At 36.6% G+C, this 22,114-nt stretch overlaps 1 protein-coding gene across 1 annotated transcript; it reads left to right on the forward strand.

Moving 5' to 3' along the window:
* The first annotated feature begins 14,643 nt into the window (after positions 1-14,643).
* LOC114627688 (olfactory receptor 52N2-like) lies at positions 14,644-15,600 on the forward strand. Its single transcript, XM_028775580.1, has one exon. It carries the CDS (start codon positions 14,644-14,646, stop codon positions 15,598-15,600), a length of 957 nt encoding a protein of 318 aa, XP_028631413.1.
* The last annotated feature ends 6,514 nt before the right edge of the window (positions 15,601-22,114 follow it).

Consider the following 22,114-nt stretch of genomic DNA (forward strand, 5'->3'; position numbering starts at 1 on the left):
AACTATCTACTCTTCAACTCCGTCAGAGACCTGGGAAGAAATAAATATTATCTGAGTAAGGAGGAAATACAGGCAATCAGCTTTCAAGGCTATAGAAATGACAGAGAATTGGATGCCTGAACAGTTCCCCAGAGCTGTCTTTTTAATATTGGACTATCCATTTTCAGCCTTCTAGCTCAGTATATCTGGCAGATGATTCGTAAAGCAGGAATTATGAAGAATTTGCCTACTGTCACTTGGAAGAGCTTGACAATCAACTTCCCTGCATCTTTCATCCTTTCTAGACAATATTTTGTCTGCAACTGAAGCACGGACAGCTCTCTGTGCAGTAACATCTTGCCACATTTGGGACAAAGAGCATTTTTGAAGTGGAATGGAGATACTGCCAGGGGCAGATTTATCTCAAGTCAAAAAAGATCTTTTAATAATGAAACAAATTTAAATGCCGTATTCTGTGGATATCTGCAGTTTTGGAAGACAAAAACTATCTATCTATAGTATGTCTGAATTGTCAAACATTGTTTTTTCTTAACTATTTACTATCTGAATAACCTTGAAAACATCTTATTGTAATTAATTAAACTACTAGATAATATGACAATAGTTTGACTGTTCGACTATTAACTTGTATTTCTTACTTATCCCTAACAGTTTGTAATAGCAACTTTCAAAGGGACTATAACTTTACATTGCCTCTTTAAGAAATATATAGGTAAAATAGTTTACATAAAAATTGAAAACATATGTACATTACATGTATCAAATATAACCATAAATTTGTATCAATATATAACCTACACCAATGAATCAAAAGTAACTTTATTTTTGTATCAATATACAAAATTCTGTACCAACATATTAAAAATGACATTGTTTGCATATCAATATACAGAATTCTGTATCAATGTATCAAAATACTTTATTTGTGAATAGCAACAGTTGTAAGTTGAAGAATAGATCAATAATCTACCCTTTTATCCTATTATTCCTATATTCCCCGCATTTCTTTTCAGCCCACCTTCCCTTTACTTAAGAAAGAAGGATAGAGAAAAGGAAAGGAAAGAAAGATGTGGGGCAGTGGGCTATGAGAAAAGGCCAGAAAGCTTAGTAGAAAGCTCTGGAAGCCCCGGAAACCTTGGTCTGAAGAAGGCCATTAGGATGGAAGGACTGCTTCGAGCTTCCCAAAGTCATCTGGCTCTCTTAGCTTCCGCTCCCCACAACCCCTCCCACGGAGAGGTCCATGGCCATTGATCACGTAGGAAGAGCACCTTCATGCAGATGAGGCATTCCCAAGCTCTCAGATCAAGCCAATTGGGCTACTTGCCGCCACCCCAAAAACTGTATATATTGCCCAAGTTCAAAAGTAAAGTGTGTGTGAGATATTTCCCGCTCTCAGAGAGCTTTATCGCTGTTCCTCCCCCCATCACTGGCTAACCTGTGCACTTCAAAGGATTGTAAAACTTCTCCCCTCTCTGCTTCACCTTGGAGGCACTGAGACACAGGTTGGGGAAGAACACCAGCGAGCTGTAACACTCCCCCATCTCCGTGCTGCCTCGGAGTTGCTGAGACGCAGTTTGGGGCAGAGCAAAAACGAGCTGTAACACTTTTCTCCTTCTCCAACGCTGCCAAGGCACTCCTGGGCTGCTCTCGGAGAGAGGAAACCAAAGAGCTGTAACATTCGCAGCTTCGGAGGTGTGCTGAGACGCGGTTTGGAGGCAGGGTCAGCAGCTAACTCTCTCCGCCTGCTCACCACCCATCTTGGGCTGCCCATGGACAGCCGCTGATTGCACCGACCAGAGATCCTCGTGAGGCCCTTCTGGAAGCGGTCCCACAGAAAGAAATCCCTGAGTCTAAGTTCTTAAACTTTGTTTTTTCCCCTCATCAAGACTATTTTAATAACCTGTAACCAATTCCCCTAAATGACAGCCATCTACAGCCCAATAGTACAACAAAAATCTACCTAAACTAGTCTAAGGGAATGAGATGTTGTTCTAGAGATTGCTTCCTCCTGATTTGGGGCATAGGATTCCTTTTGGGGACCCAAATAAAATCAGGAAAAATGGTTATACATGTTAGCAGTAACATTTGTTGTCGAATATCTAAATGTTGTGAAAATGCAGGCTTAACTGAAGTTCTGTTTGGGACAGTTTGTGATTCTGGATAACTTGAAGTAGCTGCTTTAAGTTGTTCTGGAGGTATATTTTTGAGAGTATAGCTACTGAGGCAGTTTGTGATAGGTCAAGGATGCTGGAATAAATGTGTCAGTCTATTGGCATCCTTCAGTATGACTCTTGTCAAAGCTGTCTCCATTCCATTGGTGTTTATTCTTTTTGTTCTGTAAACATATAAACTCTCACAAAAATATACAGTTTTATAATAAGCATGGAATGCACAGATCAATACAGAAATTATCCTACTTTGCTCGTTGTTTGAGTAAATGAAAGACATCTGTCTTTCTTTATGACCTGGCTTGATTATATAACCAACCTGTAATATAAACCTTCATTCATTCCATATAAAAAGAGGGTATGCAAAGTCATGAGAACTCTGCAGCCAATAAGATATATTGGCCATGCATAGCTGATGTTTTTACAGGAAATATTTTTATGTGCCAGCCCATCTCAGAATTATTCCCAAATAGACAGACTAACATATATATCACCTGTTTGTTTGGTCCAGTTCATTTTGTCCTTCCTTTCTGCAGCCAAGATCTTCAAGGAGTCTTCCCTGGTCAAATCTGATCTACAGTTTTTTTCTTCTATTGTGTAAACATATGCAAAGTCCCTTCTCCAGGGTAACACATTTCCTGATATCAATTATGAGATCAGTTAGGATATCTTTGAAGTAAACAGGCTGATATAATTCAGCAGTTTTTTTTCTATAATTCAATGTCTTTTGTTGTCACTTGTTTTTGGTTTATTAGCATTTAAGAAACTTAAAGTCAGTAAAGTACTGTGTAATCTATCTCTGGGGGTCTTAGATACACCTCCTAGTTTATTAACCATTTCTTTTAATGTATGATTTAATCTTTCAATGATTGATTATCCTGTAGTATTGTGTGGTACACCTGTAATATGCTTTATATCATAGCATATTAAAATTGTTTTATATTATTAGAGACATATGCTGAAGCATTGTCAATTTTAATTTGTTTAGGTTAACCATGATTATCATAACTTCTAATAAATATGTAATTACAGAATCAGCCTTTTCAGAGCTTAAAGTGGTTGCCCATTGGCCAATTCCTTTTCAGCCTTAGCTGATAATTTTTTGGAATATTTAAATATTTTTTACTTTGTAAGGTTTGAAATAAATTGCTTAGTTCTTGAGTGGCCAAACCAATTGTAAGGCTGCACCTAGCTAATGTCTCCCAGTAATTTCTGGAAATTATTAAGAGTCCTTAACTGGACTCTCCTAATTTGTACCTTTTGTGACCTGACCTTTTGTGGACATATTTTATATCTTAGATAATTAATAGAAACTTCTCTGTATATTTTTGTAATCCTGAATGAAGTAAGTTTTTTTTTTTGTTTCATCAATCATTCTTTCCAAGGTATTTGTATCTGAATCAGGCAATAAGATATCATCTATATAATGGTAAATTATGGATTGAGGAAATTGTTTATGAATTATCTCCAATGGGTATTGTACAAAATATTGGCACAAGATAGGACTGTTTAACATTCCCTGTGGTAGGACTTTCCAATGATATCTCTTTATTTGACAACTTCTATTAAAAGTCAGTACTGAGAAAGCAAACCTTTCCTTATCATGTTCATGTAAAGAAATTGTGAAAAAGCAAATTTTTAGGTCAATTATTATAATAGGCTATTCTGTAGATAACAAGTAAGACAATGGAATTCCAGGCCGTAAGGAATCCATTGGCTGAATAATTTCATTAATTGCTGTCAAGATTCTTCATTTGTCAGCTTTTCTTTTAATGACAAATATAAGAGAATTCTAAAGGCTGATGGATTCTTCTCTATGTTGAGCCTCCAGTTACTTTCAGACTAGCTGTTCTAGTGCCTGTAGTTTTTCTTTTGTCATATACCATTGTTCAATCCAAATAGGTTGGTCTGTCAACCACCTTAGTGGTAAGGCTGTTAGTGTTTTATCAGCAGTGGCTCCCTAATGTAAATTTGAAGTGTCAGCCTCTGGTGTATCTTGCTTATGGGCAGCCTGATCAGTCTGTAACTATCTTTGATAACATTTTTAATTAGTTTAATATTTAATAAGGAGAATCAGTAGTTTTATGGCTTGCCTCTGAAGTTGGAGAGATGTTGATCTGTTTTTCATTGTTGTAGCAGGTTTCTTCCACATAAGTTTATGGCTGTATAAGCCACACATGGTCTTAATTTTCTTATCTGACCTTCAGGCCTTACACAATTTAAGGCATCTGGTACTTTGTTTTATCTAGGATAAAGTCCCAACTCTTTGAAATTGGCTATCTACCTCTTGAAGTGGCCAATCTGTAGGCCAATATTTTAGGAGAAATAATGGTGATGTCTGGTCTAGTGTCAACCATTCCTTAAATTTCAATATTATTTTTAAATGCCTTTAGTTTTCTCCTCTGATCATCTATAGAAATTTTACAAAATATTCAGGTTTTGGCACCTTTTGGTTTTTTGTTTGTTTGTTTGTTTTGTTTTATCTACATAATTTGCTCTGACTTTGATATCTGGTCTTATAATGTCTTAAAAAAAACAGTTGTATTTAATTGTCTTGTGGAGGAGAACTTTCATTGTATTGGGACCTGAGAGATCCCCCTGGAGTTTTTTGATAAAGGATTACCCATTTGTCTGTTGTTGATTTACATTCACTGATCTGTTGGCCTCTGTCACATGTTTCCGTACTCTAGAAGGTTCTTTTTTTGGAATTGGTATAGTTTTCTTTTCAATTCCTTTTGAAATGACCATGCTCACAACAATTAAGACATTTGAGAGATTGGATTCTCTTTAAGTTCTTAGTGGTAGCTTCTCCTAGTAAGGCCATATTATGTGAATTAGGTCAAATATCAACTGTCTTCTCTCTTTCTCTTTCTCTCTTTCTCCTTCCTTCCTTCCTTCCTTCCTTCCTTCCTTCCTTCCTTCCTTCCTTCTTTCTTTCTTTCTTTCTTTTGTTTTTTTCTTTCTTTCTTCCTTTCTTTCATCCTTCCTTCCTTTTTTACTTCCTTCCTTTCATCAATTGGTTATTTTATTTATTTACATTTTAAATGTTCCTCTTCCCGGTCTCCCTGCAGGAAATCTCCCATCCTATCTCCAGACTCTTGTGCAGCTAAGATGGTGCTTCTCTACCCATTGACTCAATCCCACTTCACCCCTCTAGCATCCCCCTACACTGGGCTTCAAGCCTCCACAGGACCAAGGGCTTCCCCTCCTATTGAAACCAGACAAGGCAGTCCTATGCTACATATGTAGCTGGCACCATGGACCCATTCATGTATATTTTTTGTTTGTTTTTTCTCCCCTTGGGAGATCTGGAGGGGTCCAGTTAGTTGATATTGTTGTTCCTCCTATGGGGTTGCAATCCCCTTCAGCTCCTTCAGTCCTTCCCCTAACTCTTTCAGTGGGAACCCTTGGCTCAGTCTGATGGTTGGCTATGAGGCCAAACTAGGTTCCTGTCTGCAAGCGCTTCTTGGTATCAGCAATAGTGTCGGGGTTTTGTGTCTGCAGATGGGATGGATCCTAAGGTGGGGTGGTCTCTGAATGGTCTTTCCTTCAGTCTCTGCTTCATTTTTTGTCCTCATGTTTCTTTTAGACAGAAACAATTACGGGTTAAAAACTTTGAGATGGGTGGATGGTCCCATACCTCAACTGGGGGCCATGCCTATGTACTGGAGGTGATCTCTTCAGGTTCTATCATCCTTCTGTTGTGGATTTCAGCTAATATCATTCCTGTTAGGTCCTCTTGATTCCCTGGGAAGCATCTGGGACTTTCTAGTGGTCACCCATCCCCAGTTTGCTAACCCCAACTGCTACATTGAATCCATTCCTCTATCTGCACTTAATGGCTTGATTGTGTCTTTGTATTTAGCATTATTATTTTTAAACGCTAAAGATTCAATTACTGTGTTTCTAACTAATAGATCTGCTATACTTCTCTCCACAGCTGAAGTCAATCTTAGTTTAAAAAAAAATCAGTCAATGTTTCTTTTGAAGCTTACATAACCTGAGAAAATGGCTCAAGTCTTTTCCTATTTCCTCAACCTTGTTCCAGGCATTTAACATTGCTATGCACCATAATGTCATTACGGTTTCTTTATTATACTCAGCTTGTATCTCCACCTCAGCATATTGACCATCACCAAGAAACTGATCCTTAGAAATAGTGAAACCTCTGGCTCTATTTCTCCACCACGAAAACCATTGTAAATATGACCCATGTTCTAGTATTGCTCTTGTCATATATTTCTAATCTTGGGGTAATGATTATTCTACTTTTGATAGCCCAAGAAGTCAAGGTTTATTTTACAAATGGTGACTGCCTACCAAAATTAGCTACGCTTTCCTTAAATTTTCACAAATCCAATACACCCACAGGTTGCCATTAAATTTCTGATAATTTTGTGGATGATTAGTCTGCTGGTCTTTGTTGTGTACTAAGTGGATAAACTAAAGTTTGTTTTCTAACAATCTTTGCTTGGCTCTCTTTATTTTTATCATCTATCTCCACATATTTTCTCTATTAATGTTTTAAGTTACTCTTTTACTGTCTGTGTCTATATTTTTATATGTCTCTAGTGCTTGTGTCTCTGGCATCGTAGCATTTTATCTAACCTGAATCATAGAGCTTTTTTTTTTTTATTAAACCTCACCTCTTGGACTTTTCTCCATATTTCATTTTTCTTTTCTTTTTTTTTTGTTCACTGTGATGTATAAAGTTCTACACCTTCTCTTCTAATGTCACCTCTAAGCTTTTTCTCAATGCTTTATATTTCTCTTTCTGCTGTTCATTATGTTCTATACATTCTTGTATCTTCTGTTATAAGCCTTGGTTCCATATTTTATTTTTTCCTTATTTTTTAATTCTGATATTTTTGTATCTACTTTATTTTGATTTATTAGTTTTAGTAAGTTCTCCCCTATGTCTTGTCTTCGTATTTCATTTTTCTCTTTCTGTTTTTCAGTCTAGGCTATAAAATCTGTACTTTTGTTTCAATGTCTAGTCTAAACCTCACCTTCACAGTTCATTTTTTCTCGTTTCTGTTGTTTTCCATGATCTATAACATTTACTGTTTGATCTAATGTCTCCTCTGAGCCTTGTCTCCATGTCTTATTTTCATCTCTTTGCTGTTCTTTCTGCTCTATAGATTCTTATATTTTTTTGTTCTAAGCCTTGCTTACATATTTTTAGCTTTTCCATATATAGTAATTCTGATATGACTTCTAAGCCTTGTTTCTATATTTCATTTTTCTCTCTCTGTTGTTTTTCTAAAGCTTTCACCTTTGAGAAGACATAAAATGCCAATCTAATTATTAAAGTAAAATGAAGGTTATTAATATAATAATAGTCATAATTTCTAATCTCTCATTTGTTTCTATCTTTGAACCATATAAGAGGCCATCAGCCAAGTTTCAAGAAGTCTGTGTTATTGTGTTTCCTAGTTTTATGTGCTTTATTATCAATTTTAATGTATTTCCATCTAACTATGATGTTTTATATTCAGTTTCTTTTGTCTTCAGCATGAAAGTATGATCTTTAAAACATTTTTTTTTATATTGGAAGATTTCTTCTCTGTCTGTTTGACTTATGTTTCATACTGTCAGTGATTCTTCCCTGTTCTTTTAGTTCTCCAAGAAAAGGTTTTCATTTTCTACCTCTAAGAATTACCTTACCAATACTGACTTTCCCCCTGCTAAGTGAAGCTGTTGGGTTAAAGGCACTGTATCCTAAGTTCAACATGTCTGACCAGGAAGAGCTCCTTTGTTTGAGGCTAGCAAGCTGCCATTTCCCAGTAAAGTAGGATGAGAGGGCAGCTTCCTGCCTACCTGAGAACTGTTTCCTTCTTTTCCTGAGGCTTTTGCAAAAAAGCCAGTCTCCCACCATTGTTGTTTTTGTCTCAGGCAGGTGGCTTTGTTGCACTGGGGAAGTTCTGCAGTATACACCCCAGCATGATAAGCTACAGAGTTGCTTAGTAACCATTCTTATGTACATACCAGGGGAGGGGACAACCTTCATTGTCCCGTTCTTGAGTAGACCACTTGAAATTTCCCAAGCAGCAGTGAACTGCTTGGTTCCCTGTTAACCTCTGGCTCTGTCTCTCATACCTGCATCAGATTGTGTTCCTACAGTTTGCCCAGGGCCCAAGTGTCTCACTAGATCCCTGATTCCTGCACAGTGGTAGGCACAGATGATGCTTTGGGGGAAATCTCAGAGAAATTGCCTTTGTTAAGCATGTGTGCAGCTCACTTTTCCCACTGTCTCCCAGGAAAGTGCTGAGTGGTATCAGCTACAGGCATCCACAGCAGGACACATAGTCTTGCCAGCAAGTCCTGGTTCTGTGCAGCACACTCTATCCAGTCTCCAGGCCACAGCAGGATGCTACTTCGGAAGAGTGTCTCCCTCCTGTCCCAGGCCCAATTTCAGAACTGCCAATCTTCCCAATGCAATGCAGCTCTGGAGGGCAGCATGCTTCCAAGCCCCAGAGGATTGGGTCACAGGTGCAGTAGTTGCACCTTTCCCTCCCCTTCCCGACTAAACTGTCTTTGGCCCTGGAGAGTGCTGGTTTGCAGTTTCCATCTAGAATCTTTTTGATGCCTGAGAATGAGTTTTAAGGGTATGGATAACATGACTCACATTGGGCACCATCTGTAAATGATTATTATATTAATAGAGATTCATAAAATTAGTATGGTGACAGTTATTCCTTAACCAGCTAATGCACCAATAACCACATAGAGAAAGATTTTATAAAATCACCTTGAGCCAAATACTGAACAATTTTTACTCAATTATAAATTTCCAAGCTAGCCAGTCTTCCCCCAGACAAAATATCTCATATTACTTGCATTTTTTTGTCCTTCCTTGATCCAGCTCTCTCCTCCTGATGACATCTTCACCTCTCCCTGTTGCTCATTCTTTCACTTCCTGTCTCTTTCTCCATCCCAACTCCCAGTCAGAAGTCATACTTGATTCTCTCTAAAGCTCTGCATTGACTCTTTGGCTTTTGTAGGAAAGGTGAAGAATGAATGAGGAGCAATGTTTACACAAACTGGAGTCTGGAATTTCGAAGAGTAAACATAATGAAACTGTGTCCAGATTGAAAACAGATAGTGGGATAGAAAAATCAGCATTTGAAATAATACAAAGGTTACAAGGGCAGACTCTGCACAGGGTACATAAACATTCATACATATAAGGATAGTTTAAAATGTACAAGGAGTTATTCTAGTCTGGCAAAGTGGAGATAGTAGCTTCTTTTCTAAGTTACATGACCTAGCTAATGGCAGGAAGCTGGCTAAATGTCCAGTGCCAAGCATGGTTCCTTCCCTGTAGAGTGGGCTCTAAGTCCATTTAGATCATTGTTTGTTGCCACTGATATGTGAGTGCCAGTTATTGGTCCTTTATGCATATTTTCTATGATAGCAATGTTATGGTCCATAAGTGTTGCAACTGGGTAGGGCTGGGTAGGGTGGTTTAATTGCTTCCCTTCCTAAGCACCTTATATAGTATTTTATGAAATATATAGTATTTTATTTTCATGGAAGCTAGAGCACAGGAAAGAGGCTTTCAGATAAGAACCAGCTTGAACCATCTGAGTACTGTGTTCTAAGTGTAGAGTGTCTGCATCAATAGGGGCCCATAGATAAGCCCTGAAAGACAATTAAAGGCTATATTAATATCATGTATATTAATATATATTTTGGGGTGGTAATTGGAATAATCAACATTTTGACATAAACTTTCTCATGCTTGGAACAGCTTTTTTTGTTTTTTTGTTTGTTTGTTTGTTTGCTTTTTTAATAACTGAAAAAAACAGGCTTTAAACTAAAATTAGTTAGACAAGATACAAGGTTTACATTATATCAATTAATGGAACAATTCATCAAAAAGACATTGCAATTTAAAACATATTCGTGAGTATACCCAATGTCATAAAATTACTACTAAAGGTAGTAATCTATCTTTGCAAAAACTGTAGTGAATGTCTTAAATATAAAACCCTCACCAATATAGATTATAACAGAACTATACCTACCATCTCTGAATTACATGCCATTGTATAAATATACTAGTAATTCATGAGCAATCCATTAGATTTAGGTTACATAAACATTCCCACAAATTCCTTTTTGGCTGAAGTTTATAAAAAAGATTGAGAATGATAACATCATATCAGAGAAGGATATATGCAAAACTAATGAAATTTCTCCAATAATTATGCCATTTTATATTTTCTTAGATGTTGTGTTAGACTTATAACTGCAGGCATTGGTACTGATACATTTTCAATAAAAATAGAATGATGATTTTCTACATTGTGTTTTTGGAAGTCTTGACCTGCACAGAATTAAGCCAGATAAAATACATGGCATAGGTGAGGGAGTGGGGCTCACAAAGTATAGAGGAGCCATTGAAAACTTATGGCAGGTGTGAGAGGAATAGCTGGGTGGTGTTTGCTTCTTGGTGTTTTTTCAGTAATACAGCCTGACAGGCTAGCCATGCTCTACTACATATTGGTACCACTAAGAGAACAAAATATTTTTTAAAAGAGTCCATGAAACTTGGAGGAAATTGGTATGGAGGACATAGGCAAGAACTCTATGAAAGGAAATGAGGAGTCACTTGATCAAAATACTTTATGTGCATGCATAAAATTTCAAACAAAAAGTGAGTTAGAAAAGAATTCTTCATGCATTCACCATGGCACACACTATTTTAATTTATTTTGAAATTGTTAGTATTATTTTTTTACAATGAAATAGTAAAAAGAAAAACCAGCCAACCACTGAAACATACAGGTATATGAGATACAAATACAAACACAACACTTTTGAGTGTTCGTGTGGATGTAAACATATGTATTCATTATTATTTTTAAAAATTTTTGATTTTTTGTGAATTTTATGTCACTCATTTCCCAGTCCTCCCATATTCACCCTCTATTTTTGTAATCTCCCTTCAAAATGAAAATTAAATAAAAAATAAAACCAAACAAAATTTTTGCTGTGTAAGTTGCAGTGTATGAAAGTATGTCACACAGTATATCCTTTTGTCCAAACAGCTTTACTTGCAAAAGATACTGTAATAAGTGATTCATCTTGTTTGAAGTCCCTGGCTTTTGATACACCATCAATACTGGATCCTTACCAAGACTCCTCTTGCTGTTGCCTTGAGTCATGGAGATCCTTTAGCTTTGGATCAGCTCATAGGTGGAGTAGATGTTGGAGTGGGTTAGCTCAAAATATTGAATCTGGGCCTGTGTGATAGCTGAGTTGGTAAGCCTACCAGCAGTTCTGTTTCCATGTCACCAGGGCTTCAGCTCTCCTATGCTGCCAAGGTGAGGGATGGGGCTTGCTCTCTAGAGTTCACAGTGAACACAGAAGGGGCCAGCTCTCCTAAGCCCACATCATCACCACTGGAGCCACTGTACAGTAGCTGTTGAGGCCAGGGCAATTCAGCCTGACCCTCAGAAATCTACATGGCCTCAGTTGGCCTCACTTGGACATTCTCAAGGCATTTGCGATAACAGGGGGCACAGACAAAGACACAGACCGTGCTGATGCAGGTCCAAAAATCCAGATATGGCCTCAGCAACAACAAGGATGCAGGCATCACCATGGCCTCAGGTCTTTCACATCAGGCTGTTCCTTACCACCCTTATGTCTCAGGCTCATAGTGTATAAGCTGCTTGTCTTGACTTCTTTTTTCAGCCCATTTCACCATCACATACTTGCTCATCATAGGCACTCATATCCCGCTGTGACAGGAAAATACTGTTGCATTCATTAGTTTAATCAATAAACATAAAATAAAATGAAAACTAAAGAAAATTTTCTATATTACTCTTACATGTCATATCTGATTATGTCTTTATTGTGTTTCTCTTTTCCAAAACTACAAAATACATGTGAATATATACATATATGTATACATGTATGCATAAATAAAAATGTACACAAATACACATATACACATGAGTAGTGGGTTTTGAGACATCATGAAATTGAAATGAAAACAAATATTTCTTTCAGAACCCTTTCAGAATCAGCATATGGGAAGGGGTGTGTAACTTTTGGTATAATTTTCTTCCAGTTTCAACTGTGCTTGAAGATTAAATAAGTGCTGAAATTATCTCAAAAGTCCCGAAGGATGTTATCTCTCCAATCATAGTCTTCTGAGACAATGACATACAAAAACACATTGAAGCATACACTCGCCTGGCTGGAGAACACTCAAAATGATACAGCAATGCTGTGTGAGTATGGAACCCTTCATGCTCAGGCTCTTGGGCATGGACACTGCTCTGGTCTCTCCTAGCACTGAGGTAAGTTTGAGCGACTTCTAATAAACTGTATTTTCAGAAGATGAGAAAAAAGTTAAGTCTAAGAATTCCAAAAATGCAGATAACAGAAGTTCCACTCACCCTACAACACATTTCTATTCAACTGAGACGAAGAGGAAGAAAGGATTCTACAATTGTAAAGTAACAGTAAAAAGACTTCATAATTCATAGGAGGCAATGAAGGTCAGTCAGTCATGGGTGACAAGAGAGGAATTTATTTTCCTTACTTTGACTAATGGACAGGTATCTTCAGATTTGCTTCCAGAACTGTCCTTTGTGGAGGTAGATAGAGGGTAATACAAAACAGGACTTGAATACTAAAAAATATTGGCAGGACATGCTGAAGAAGGCTCCTCTGGAAAAAAGCAAATCCTCCTCTGCAAAATTCTTACACAACTAGGGGCCACACAGTGTATCCCAAAGAGTCCCAGATGAGACTGCAGCTATCTCACACAAAGAGAGCTCCCTCAAAGAGAAAATAACTCTCTTTCACGTCCTACTTTTGTCTGTTCTCTGCCCTAAGTTACTATTAAGGGTACGGTTCTCTATCTTGTTTATATCATGTATAAAATCATGTTCTTATATCATCATGATTTGTTAAACCTGTTACACTCAGCTTGGAAAACTTCCCATCAGCGTTAGGATCTATCACTCATGGTCACAGATACAAACACTGAATATGTGGTAGAAAATTCAAACTTTCATGTGATTCTTGCCTTGCCATTTTAAATTTTGTCCCCCTGTACATGTGCTTTCTCATCTATACAATGAAGATGCAGCATTTTTCTGTGTTATTTAGGTTTGAATAGAGGAATCAGCATTGTATGAAATACTAATAATCTGATATATGGGATTTTGCCTAGTTACATAATTAATATATTTCCCAAAATTGTAATGTTTTCAGGAATGCCTAAGGCAATCAAATTATCAAGACAATTAATAGTATGTGCTTTATCACATATATAAGGGCTAATATACATCAATTACTAAATTCCAGGTATCGAGTATATTCTCATTTTGCTGTGTGAATACATTTGTAGTGTGTAGAGCTGGAGATTTCTTTCCTTTCAGAGTCATTTGCTTCTTCAAATTCAAGTCTATCCTATTTTGTATGGCAAGAAAAGCTTTATTTCATAGTCAGGGTCCCTACATATCTAGTGTAAATATGTTATTAAAAAGAAGCTCTTATGCTGTTAGAGAATAAAATTTGACAACCTAGTTTTTTCTTCTTTGGGATAGATTTTAGTGCCATGAATGTTCTAAAAATAACAATAGATCATTGTGGAGGCCAGAAACCTGACATGAGAAACTTGAGACAAAATTCCCTGTACTGAGGAAGGCAAAGAAAGAGCTATATTTGAATTGTTTGTCTGTGATGCAATGGGATTGTGGGTGTATATTGCTATTCATTATGCATTGAGAGACAGTGCAGATTTCTTCACTTGTTGATCAGTTTTAAGTTGCATGCAGAATGCAGATCCAACAGTTCAAATATCCTTGCCTTATTGATGAGGCAGATTCAGAACCCTCTGGGTATGTTAGGCTCCAGACATTGAAGGTATATTCCAAATATAGAGACAAATTATCTTACAGAAATTGCAGTAGTCATTGACTTAGTCATCTTTTAGTGAGTTCCAGGAAATCTGACACAACTTCACAAGATTTTGTTCCAGATTTAAAGATATGTTTTTAGATACTTTTCTGTGTAAAACACAGGAAAAAAACTGAATTGGTTGGAGGCCATAGAAACTAGATTTTTCAGTTTTTAATATGGTATATAATAATAGAGTGCTTATATTCATGGAATACTTACTAATCATAGACATAGCATATTGTATAAAATAATACTTTCTGTAATCTTGCCAACATTCTGAGCTCGGTGCACTTATATCATTGTAGAGAGTAAAGAGTGAACTGTAAATTGCTTAGTCAACTGGTCAGCTCCATGTATTATGTCCAGTGGAAAAACTGCAATAGACTATGAAGGCTTATATAATTCTGCAAATTTTTAATGATTTCTTTAAAAGGTTTAATGGTAATTTTTATATTCTAAGCCATCCATTATCATTTGTTTAAATACTTTCCTAGGTCACTGACATTGCTATTGAGTATAAAATACTCTCATCCTGCCAGCCATTATGTCTGAAGCCAATAACTCCAGCCTGACCCCAGAATTCTTTATCCTGAATGGTGTTCCGGGGCTGGAAGATGCACATGTCTGGATCTCACTGCCATTCTGCTTCATGTACATGATTGCTGTTGTGGGGAACTGTGGGCTTATCTACCTCATTGCCCATGAGGAAACTCTGCACAGGCCCATGTACTACTTCCTGGCCTTACTATCCTTCACTGATGTCACCTGGTGTACTACCACAGTGCCAAATATGCTGTGTCTATTCTGGTTCAATTTCAAGAAGATTGGATTTAGTTCATGCCTTGTCCAGATGTTCTTTGTCCACATGTTGACTGGAATGGAGTCTGGTGTGCTTATGCTCATGGCCCTGGACCGCTATGTAGCCATCTGCTATCCTCTAAGATATACCACCATTCTCACCAACCCTGTGATTGCCAAGGCTGGTCTTGCTACATTCTTGAGGAGTGTAATGCTCATCTTTCCATTTACTCTCCTCACCAAGCGCCTGCCCTATTGCAGAGGCACCCTTATTCCCCACACTTACTGTGATCACATGTCTGTGGCCAAGGTATCCTGTGGCAATGCCAAGGTCAATGCAATCTATGGCCTCATGGTGGCTCTATTGATTGGTGTATTTGACATTTGCTGTATCTCTGTGTCTTACACTATGATACTGCGAGCCGTGGTGAGCCTGTCCTCTGCTGATGCTCGTCACAAGGCCTTCAGCACCTGCACATCTCACATCTGTGCTATTGTGATCACTTATGTGCCTGCCTTTTTTACTTTCTTCACTCATCGTTTTGGAGGAAACACAATTCCCCACCACATCCACATCATAGTGGCCAACCTCTACCTGCTATTGCCCCCTACCATGAACCCAATTGTTTATGGAGTCAAGACCAAGCAGATTCGGGAAAGTGTAATCAAGTTTGTACTTGGAGATAAAATTGGCATCACCTAAAACAAATGCAAGGTAATACCAGCTGTATTGCTCATGATGGGGAAAATAGTAGAGAAAAATTTCATAAAAGATGAGTGAAGTAGTATTCAGCCATCTAACTTGTAGTTATTCTGAAGTCTTTACAATTGAAATTATGAAATATTCTTTATAAAGAAAGTTCTGACAAAGTATAGAATGTAGAAGGTATTCATTACTTATAAATCATTTTGTGATTACAACATTCTATATAAGTAGAATAGGAATGCATTGATTGATGTATGCTTAATGTCAGTCTTAGGCCCATGTTTTAAAGATAAATTTGCAGTAATTTGGAACAATCTTGTCAACTCTATTAAGGACAAACTCTTAGATGAAGTATGTTGCTGATGTAGAAAACATGGTTTCAGTGTAGTGATATATATATAAGAAAAGGTATATTTTGATATTTTGTGGAGTATATCAATTTTAATTATTTGTTAGCTTTACAAATATACTCTATTTTAAAATATCCAAGTGTTCTGTTCTTAGCTTCATATTCAATGTTTTAGCTTGTACTGGCTGGTTTTGTTTGTCAACTTGACACAAGCTCGAGTTATCACAGAAAAAGGAGCTTCAGTTGAGAAAAATGCCTCCATGAGATCCGGCTGTAAGGCATTTTCTCAATAACTGATTAAGGGGGGCTTGGCCCATGTGGGTGGTCCCATCCCTGGGATGGTAGTATTGGGTTCTATAAGAAAGCAAGCTGGTAGACCTCTAAGGAAAATCAGTCTGGCGGTTCCTCAGAAAATTGGACATAGCATTACCTGAGGACCCACCTATACCACTCCTGGGCATATACCCAGAAGATGCTCCAACATATAACAAGGACACATGCTCTACTATGTTCATAGCAGCCTTATTTAGAGTAGCCAGAAGCTGGAAAGAACCCAGATGTCCTTCAACAGAGGAATGGATACAGAAAATATGGTACATTTACACAATGGAATATTACTCAGCTATTAAAAACAATGAATTCAAGAAATTCTTAGGTAAATGGATGGAGCTAGAAAATATCATACTGAGAGAGGTAACTCAATCTCAAAAGGACACACGTGGTATGCACTCACTGATTATTGAATATTAGCCCAAAGCTGACAGTATCCAAGATTCAACTCACAGATCTCATGAAGCTCATGAACAAGGAAGTACCAAAGCGTGGGTGCTTTGGTCCTTTCAAGAAGGGCTAACAAAATACTCATGGGAGCAAATATGGAGACAAAGTGTGGGACAGAAACTGAAGGAGGGGCCATCCAGAGACTGCTCCACCTGGGTGTCCATCCCTTGTGCAGTCACCAAAGGTAGACACTGATGTGGATGCCAGGAAGTGCATGCTGACAGGAGCCTGATATAGCTGTCTCCTTAGAGGTCTGCCAGATTGCTTTCTTAGAGGTCTGCCAGAGTCAGAAATACACAGAGGCAGATGCTCACAGCTAACCATTGAGCTAATCATGGGGTTCCCAATGGAGGAGTTAGAGAGAAGACTGAAGGAGCTGAAAAGGTTTGTGGCCCCATGAGGAGAGCAACAATACCAACCAACCAGAGCTCCCAGGGTCTAAACCACCAGCCTGGGAGCACATAGGGAGGGACCCATGGCTCCAGCTGAATATGTAGGGGAGGATGACAGTGTTAGGCATAGGTGGGTGAGGAAGTCCTTGGTCCAGTGAAAGCTGGATGCCCCAGTGTGGGGGAAATCGTGGGTGGGGAGGTGGGAGTGGGAGGGTAGGTGGGGGCATATCCTCATAGAAGCAGGAGGAGGGGGGATGGCATAGGGAGTTCCTGGGTCGAGGGGAAAGGGGATTATATCTGAAATGTGAATAAAATATCCAATAAAGAATATAAAAGCAGGCTGAACAAGCCAGGGGAAGCAAGCCAGAAAGTAGCATCCCTCCATGGCCTCTGCATCAGCTCCTGCTTCCTGATCTGCTTGAGTTATAGTCCTGACTTCCTTTGGTGATGAATAGCAATGTGGTAGTGTAAGCTGAATAAACCCTTTCCTCCCCTATTTGCTTCCTGGTCATGATGTTTGTGCCTATATAGAAACCCTGACTAAGACATAGCTCCATGAAGATGGGATTTATGAAATGTAATTGTGTTGTTGATTGTGAATGTTATATTGTCAGTTTTCTATGATATTTGATATTATTTCACCCTTCACTCATTCTTGAGACATTAAATAAGATTGATTAATACTACTAGCTATAAACTGAATTTAATTTGAGGGACATAGAGCTGAATGTCAAATAATCCCATGTCACAGGGCACTAAGAATAGACACACTGGCGAGGGAAACAAAAGGTACATGCACAAAGGAGAAGAAATGGTTAAAAATAGATGTAATCTGGAAGAAGGACATTTTTGTAGACAAGTGTTAGAATGCTTTATTGGTTTAGGATCTTGTTAGTGTGAAGGTTAAAATGCTTGATTTTTTAAATTTTTTTACGCAAAATTAAATTATAATTTAATTTTAATATAAGGTACATTTTGAAATAATCATAGTCTTTATTGTATTCTATATCTCTGTGAACATAGGGAAACAGTAGTCTCACAGTTAGAAAGTTTTAGAGAATATAACATACACATTTGAGGTCTAGGTGTGGAAATATATCTTTATGAAGTATGCCTTAATATAAAATAGGATTCCCGTGTCACATCTCAGATGGTCAAGGTACGATAAGCAAAAGGATGCTTCCAAATTCTACAACTGTGATCTTTACTAAAATTTGGACATTAGCTCAATCCTGCAATTGGTCCTCATCTTACTCTATTCTAACATGCTTAGTTGAGATTCTGAGGCCCTTTAGAGGAGGAGAAGGAGGATGGGGAGAGGGACTCAGTGAGGGTGGGACCTAGGGAGAAGGGAGCATTTGTGAGGTAAATAAACAAATACATTTAAATTACAAAGAAAAGAAATTAGAAGATTCCAATTTTCAAATGAGCCAATCTCATTACCAGTAATATATTCAAAATTAATGAAGTTAGCATAAATCTTACTCAATTTAATACATTCATTTTTAATCACAAATATGCTTCTACTTTATCTGTATACATTGTCACATTTGCCATTTATTTATACTAATTATTATGTAGGAAATATCATATGGAATTTATTAAATTATTATTATCTGTATTGCTTGTGTCAACTTTTAGAAAAATTTTAATTATATTAATGTTGTCTAATGCTAATTTTTCTGTTTACTTCATTTTTATGAAATATTTGTATAAAATAAATACACAAAATTTTTGATTTTATGTGTTGTTTGGAATGTTTGACATGTGTACTAGTGATCTATTTCTTGCTATTTAAAGAAAAACTTGGACTTTTAATTCAAAATAATTGATTTCTCAAAGTTAGACATTTTTCTTTTAATCAGATTTTGTATGTCTACAAATGTCAATCTTTATATTTTTTTCAAATTAGACAATGGCTTATATATTTACTATCTGAAATGACTACATGATTTAAATTTATTTTCCAAATCAATCTCTGCACACAAAAATGTTTAAAAGAAAACATCTGGAAGAGTATATGACACTAATTTTCAAGTCCCCCTAGATAGCAAATATGTATGTTTATACAGATGTACATGAGTTTATGTATTTATTAAATTATTTGTAAACTCAGAATAAATACAACCTATATAGAATAAATTTCTGTGTAACTTTTTACAATATATATGAATTTGTATCTCATCTTCTCTGTCTTTTTCACTTTTTCAAAAACTACAAAATAGGAGTACATATATGTATGTGTCTGTATATACTTATGTGCAAACATATATATATAGTAGATGATAAAAGTATAGTAAGATAAACTTTTGATAAATGAAATGAAAAATAAGTTCATGACTACCAGAGTTTTTAAGTGAGAAGCTATACAAAGAACACATAACTTTAACATTATTTTTTCAATTTTATTTAATTATTTTCATATCATATGTTTTAGTCATATTTTTTAATTCCAGAAGCTAATACCAGGTCCTCCCAAACATCCCCCACCCCAAATAACAAACAAAAACAAAAATAAAACAAACAAAACCCATATACTCAAACAACAACAACATAACTAAAACATGTCCATTTTATATTTGCCTTCTACTACTGGACATGGCGCCTGCCTGTCCTGGTGAGTAGTTGACATTCCTAGTAATATTCTATTGGAGAAAATTGATTTCTGTTTCTCAGTAAGTATCAGTTGCAAATACCACCCTGGCCAAGGATAGGAGTTTGTATTCACTTCCTCTTCTTGGTGCTGGGATTTGATTTGGTTTGATCCTGTGTCGATCTTGTGTGTGCTGTCCCTAAAGGCCTTCTGAAAAATGTTGATACTGTTTTTCTTTGGTTTCACCGGTGTTTAACATTTAGTATGTGCAAAAATTATCATGATTCCCAGATGATCTATCCTCTTTGGGTCTCCTGAGAGAGCAAACTGAAAAGAGCCAATCAACGACACAAAGTCAAGGTCATGCATTGCTCAAAAGGTCCAACCATGCTGGCTGCAGGTAGAACCTGACTGTCATAGAATTCCTGATGCTCAGTCATGCACACTAGTCTGGTCTTTGTTTACTCTAAGGTGAGTTGGGATGACTTCCAAAGACTCTTACTGTTGAAAATTAAAATGAATGTAGTGATTGGGGTATGATTGTTGATGAGAACAATAATACATGGCTATTCCTTTGGGGAATAAAAAGAAAATATGACCTCCTTAAAAAATGAAATAAACTTTAATTTACCCATAATTCCACAGAGATGACAAAGTTCAGGAAGCTTTAGGTTCCTGTAGGAAGAAAATATTTTTGCCTTAACTAATTATAGATAATTATGCTCAGAATTGCTTCTAGTGGAATGATCTTGGCAGGAAAATGAGAATTTATCCAAAAGTAGAAGACCAGAAAGTAGGATGTGTTGGGAGATCTTGGAGAAGAAGATCTTCTATGAAAGTTCTTCAATGCAGTCCTCCATGAAGCAAGATTCACATAGCATCTGTTTGAATTGGTGCAGTCAAGAAAACGAGGCAATCTTACAGATAGAGGGCTCCTTCAGTGAAGGATCAACTCTTTCTCTGTCTTTCTTCCCTAAGATACAACCAAAAATAAGACTTTTTTTTTCATCTTTGCATCCGAATATACAATTTTTCCTATATCATGAACTCATTAGAGCTTATGCTACCATAGTGACAGAGACTGATAAACTTTCAACTGGAAACTCATAGTTTGCCAATATTTGCTTTTGTGAGCTAAGGTAGTTTTGAGTCACCCTAAGCCTATATTCCCTTTCTTATACAGAGATACAGTGAAAGTGATATATCTATACAATGTACAACTGAATAAAGCAATCAGCCTGCACTGGAATACTAGCATACAAAACATAATTTATCTATTTGGTTAATTAATGTATCCTGAAAAACTCAAATGCTTTAAGGAACGTTGAAGACAAGAAAAGTGTGAAAGGGTAAAACTTTTCTTTTAACATATTGTTAATTATTATAATACATAATCATGACTGTAATCAATAATCATAATCAATAATCATGACTGTATTCCAGAAACTGGTTGAAGGAGTACTTCTCATCTAGCTGATCTAGCATGTCTATGGTACAGAGCAGAACTTTTTCAATGTTTCCCATTCATTCATGACTCCCTTTCTCATGGGAAGTTTTTACATAACTCAAGTACATAGGGTTGTAAACTAGAAATACAAACCAAACACTGAAAAATAAATCAGAAAGAAATTTATTTTAAAACTTTGGTGTGTGTATCATTTTTATTAGGGAGAAAAGAAAAAATTGTATTAATGAGATATATGTGGTTTTTTTTTATTTTTAAAGCCTGGCCGAATATTTCATACTGTAGGACACAGAGAATCATCAGTAATTTTCAGAGTTCTTGGATATATAGTCCTATAATTGCCAAGACTGAGAAAGCTACTGAATATAACAATGAGTCACAAAACAGAAGTGTGTTGCTTATGATGTTTTTTAGAAATTCAGCCTAAATCATTTATTAATTTTCCTAACAAAACTCAAGTCAATAATCCAAATAACAATATTTAAATTCAAACATTATAATATAATGTAATACAAAGAGATACTAATTTGATTTTTACATGCAGAAAAACATGAAAAATTCTTGTTTTTGTAACAAAACCCACAATTTTTCTATATAAGCCAAAGGACCTTGCATAAACAATGAAGTGCAATTCATAACAAACAATATTCTTGAATCTAAGTCATGGTGACTTGGACAGTGTTATTATTCCATAGAGTAATGGTTTACACAGTGCAAAGTGTATATATTATGTGTCCAGAACCAAGGCTGTGGCCAAGTGTTCCAATGCCACCCAGGCATGCACTGCATAAATACTTAAGATCTGTTTGGATTAATCATCAACTTACAATTGGAAGTTATATGCTATATGCTCAAAAAATTTTTAAGATATATATATACATATACATATACATATACATATACATATACATATACATATACATATACATATA

The sequence above is a fragment of the Grammomys surdaster genome, unplaced genomic scaffold (genome assembly GCF_004785775.1).
Source record: "Grammomys surdaster isolate TR1022 unplaced genomic scaffold, NIH_TR_1.0 256, whole genome shotgun sequence".
In the NCBI taxonomy this organism is placed as follows: domain Eukaryota; kingdom Metazoa; phylum Chordata; class Mammalia; order Rodentia; family Muridae; genus Grammomys; species Grammomys surdaster.

Bases quoted from the DNA above. Each gene is read 5' to 3' on its own strand.
- LOC114627688 (XM_028775580.1), top strand. From the start codon at position 14,644: ATGTCTGAAGCCAATAACTCCAGCCTGACCCCAGAATTCTTTATCCTG.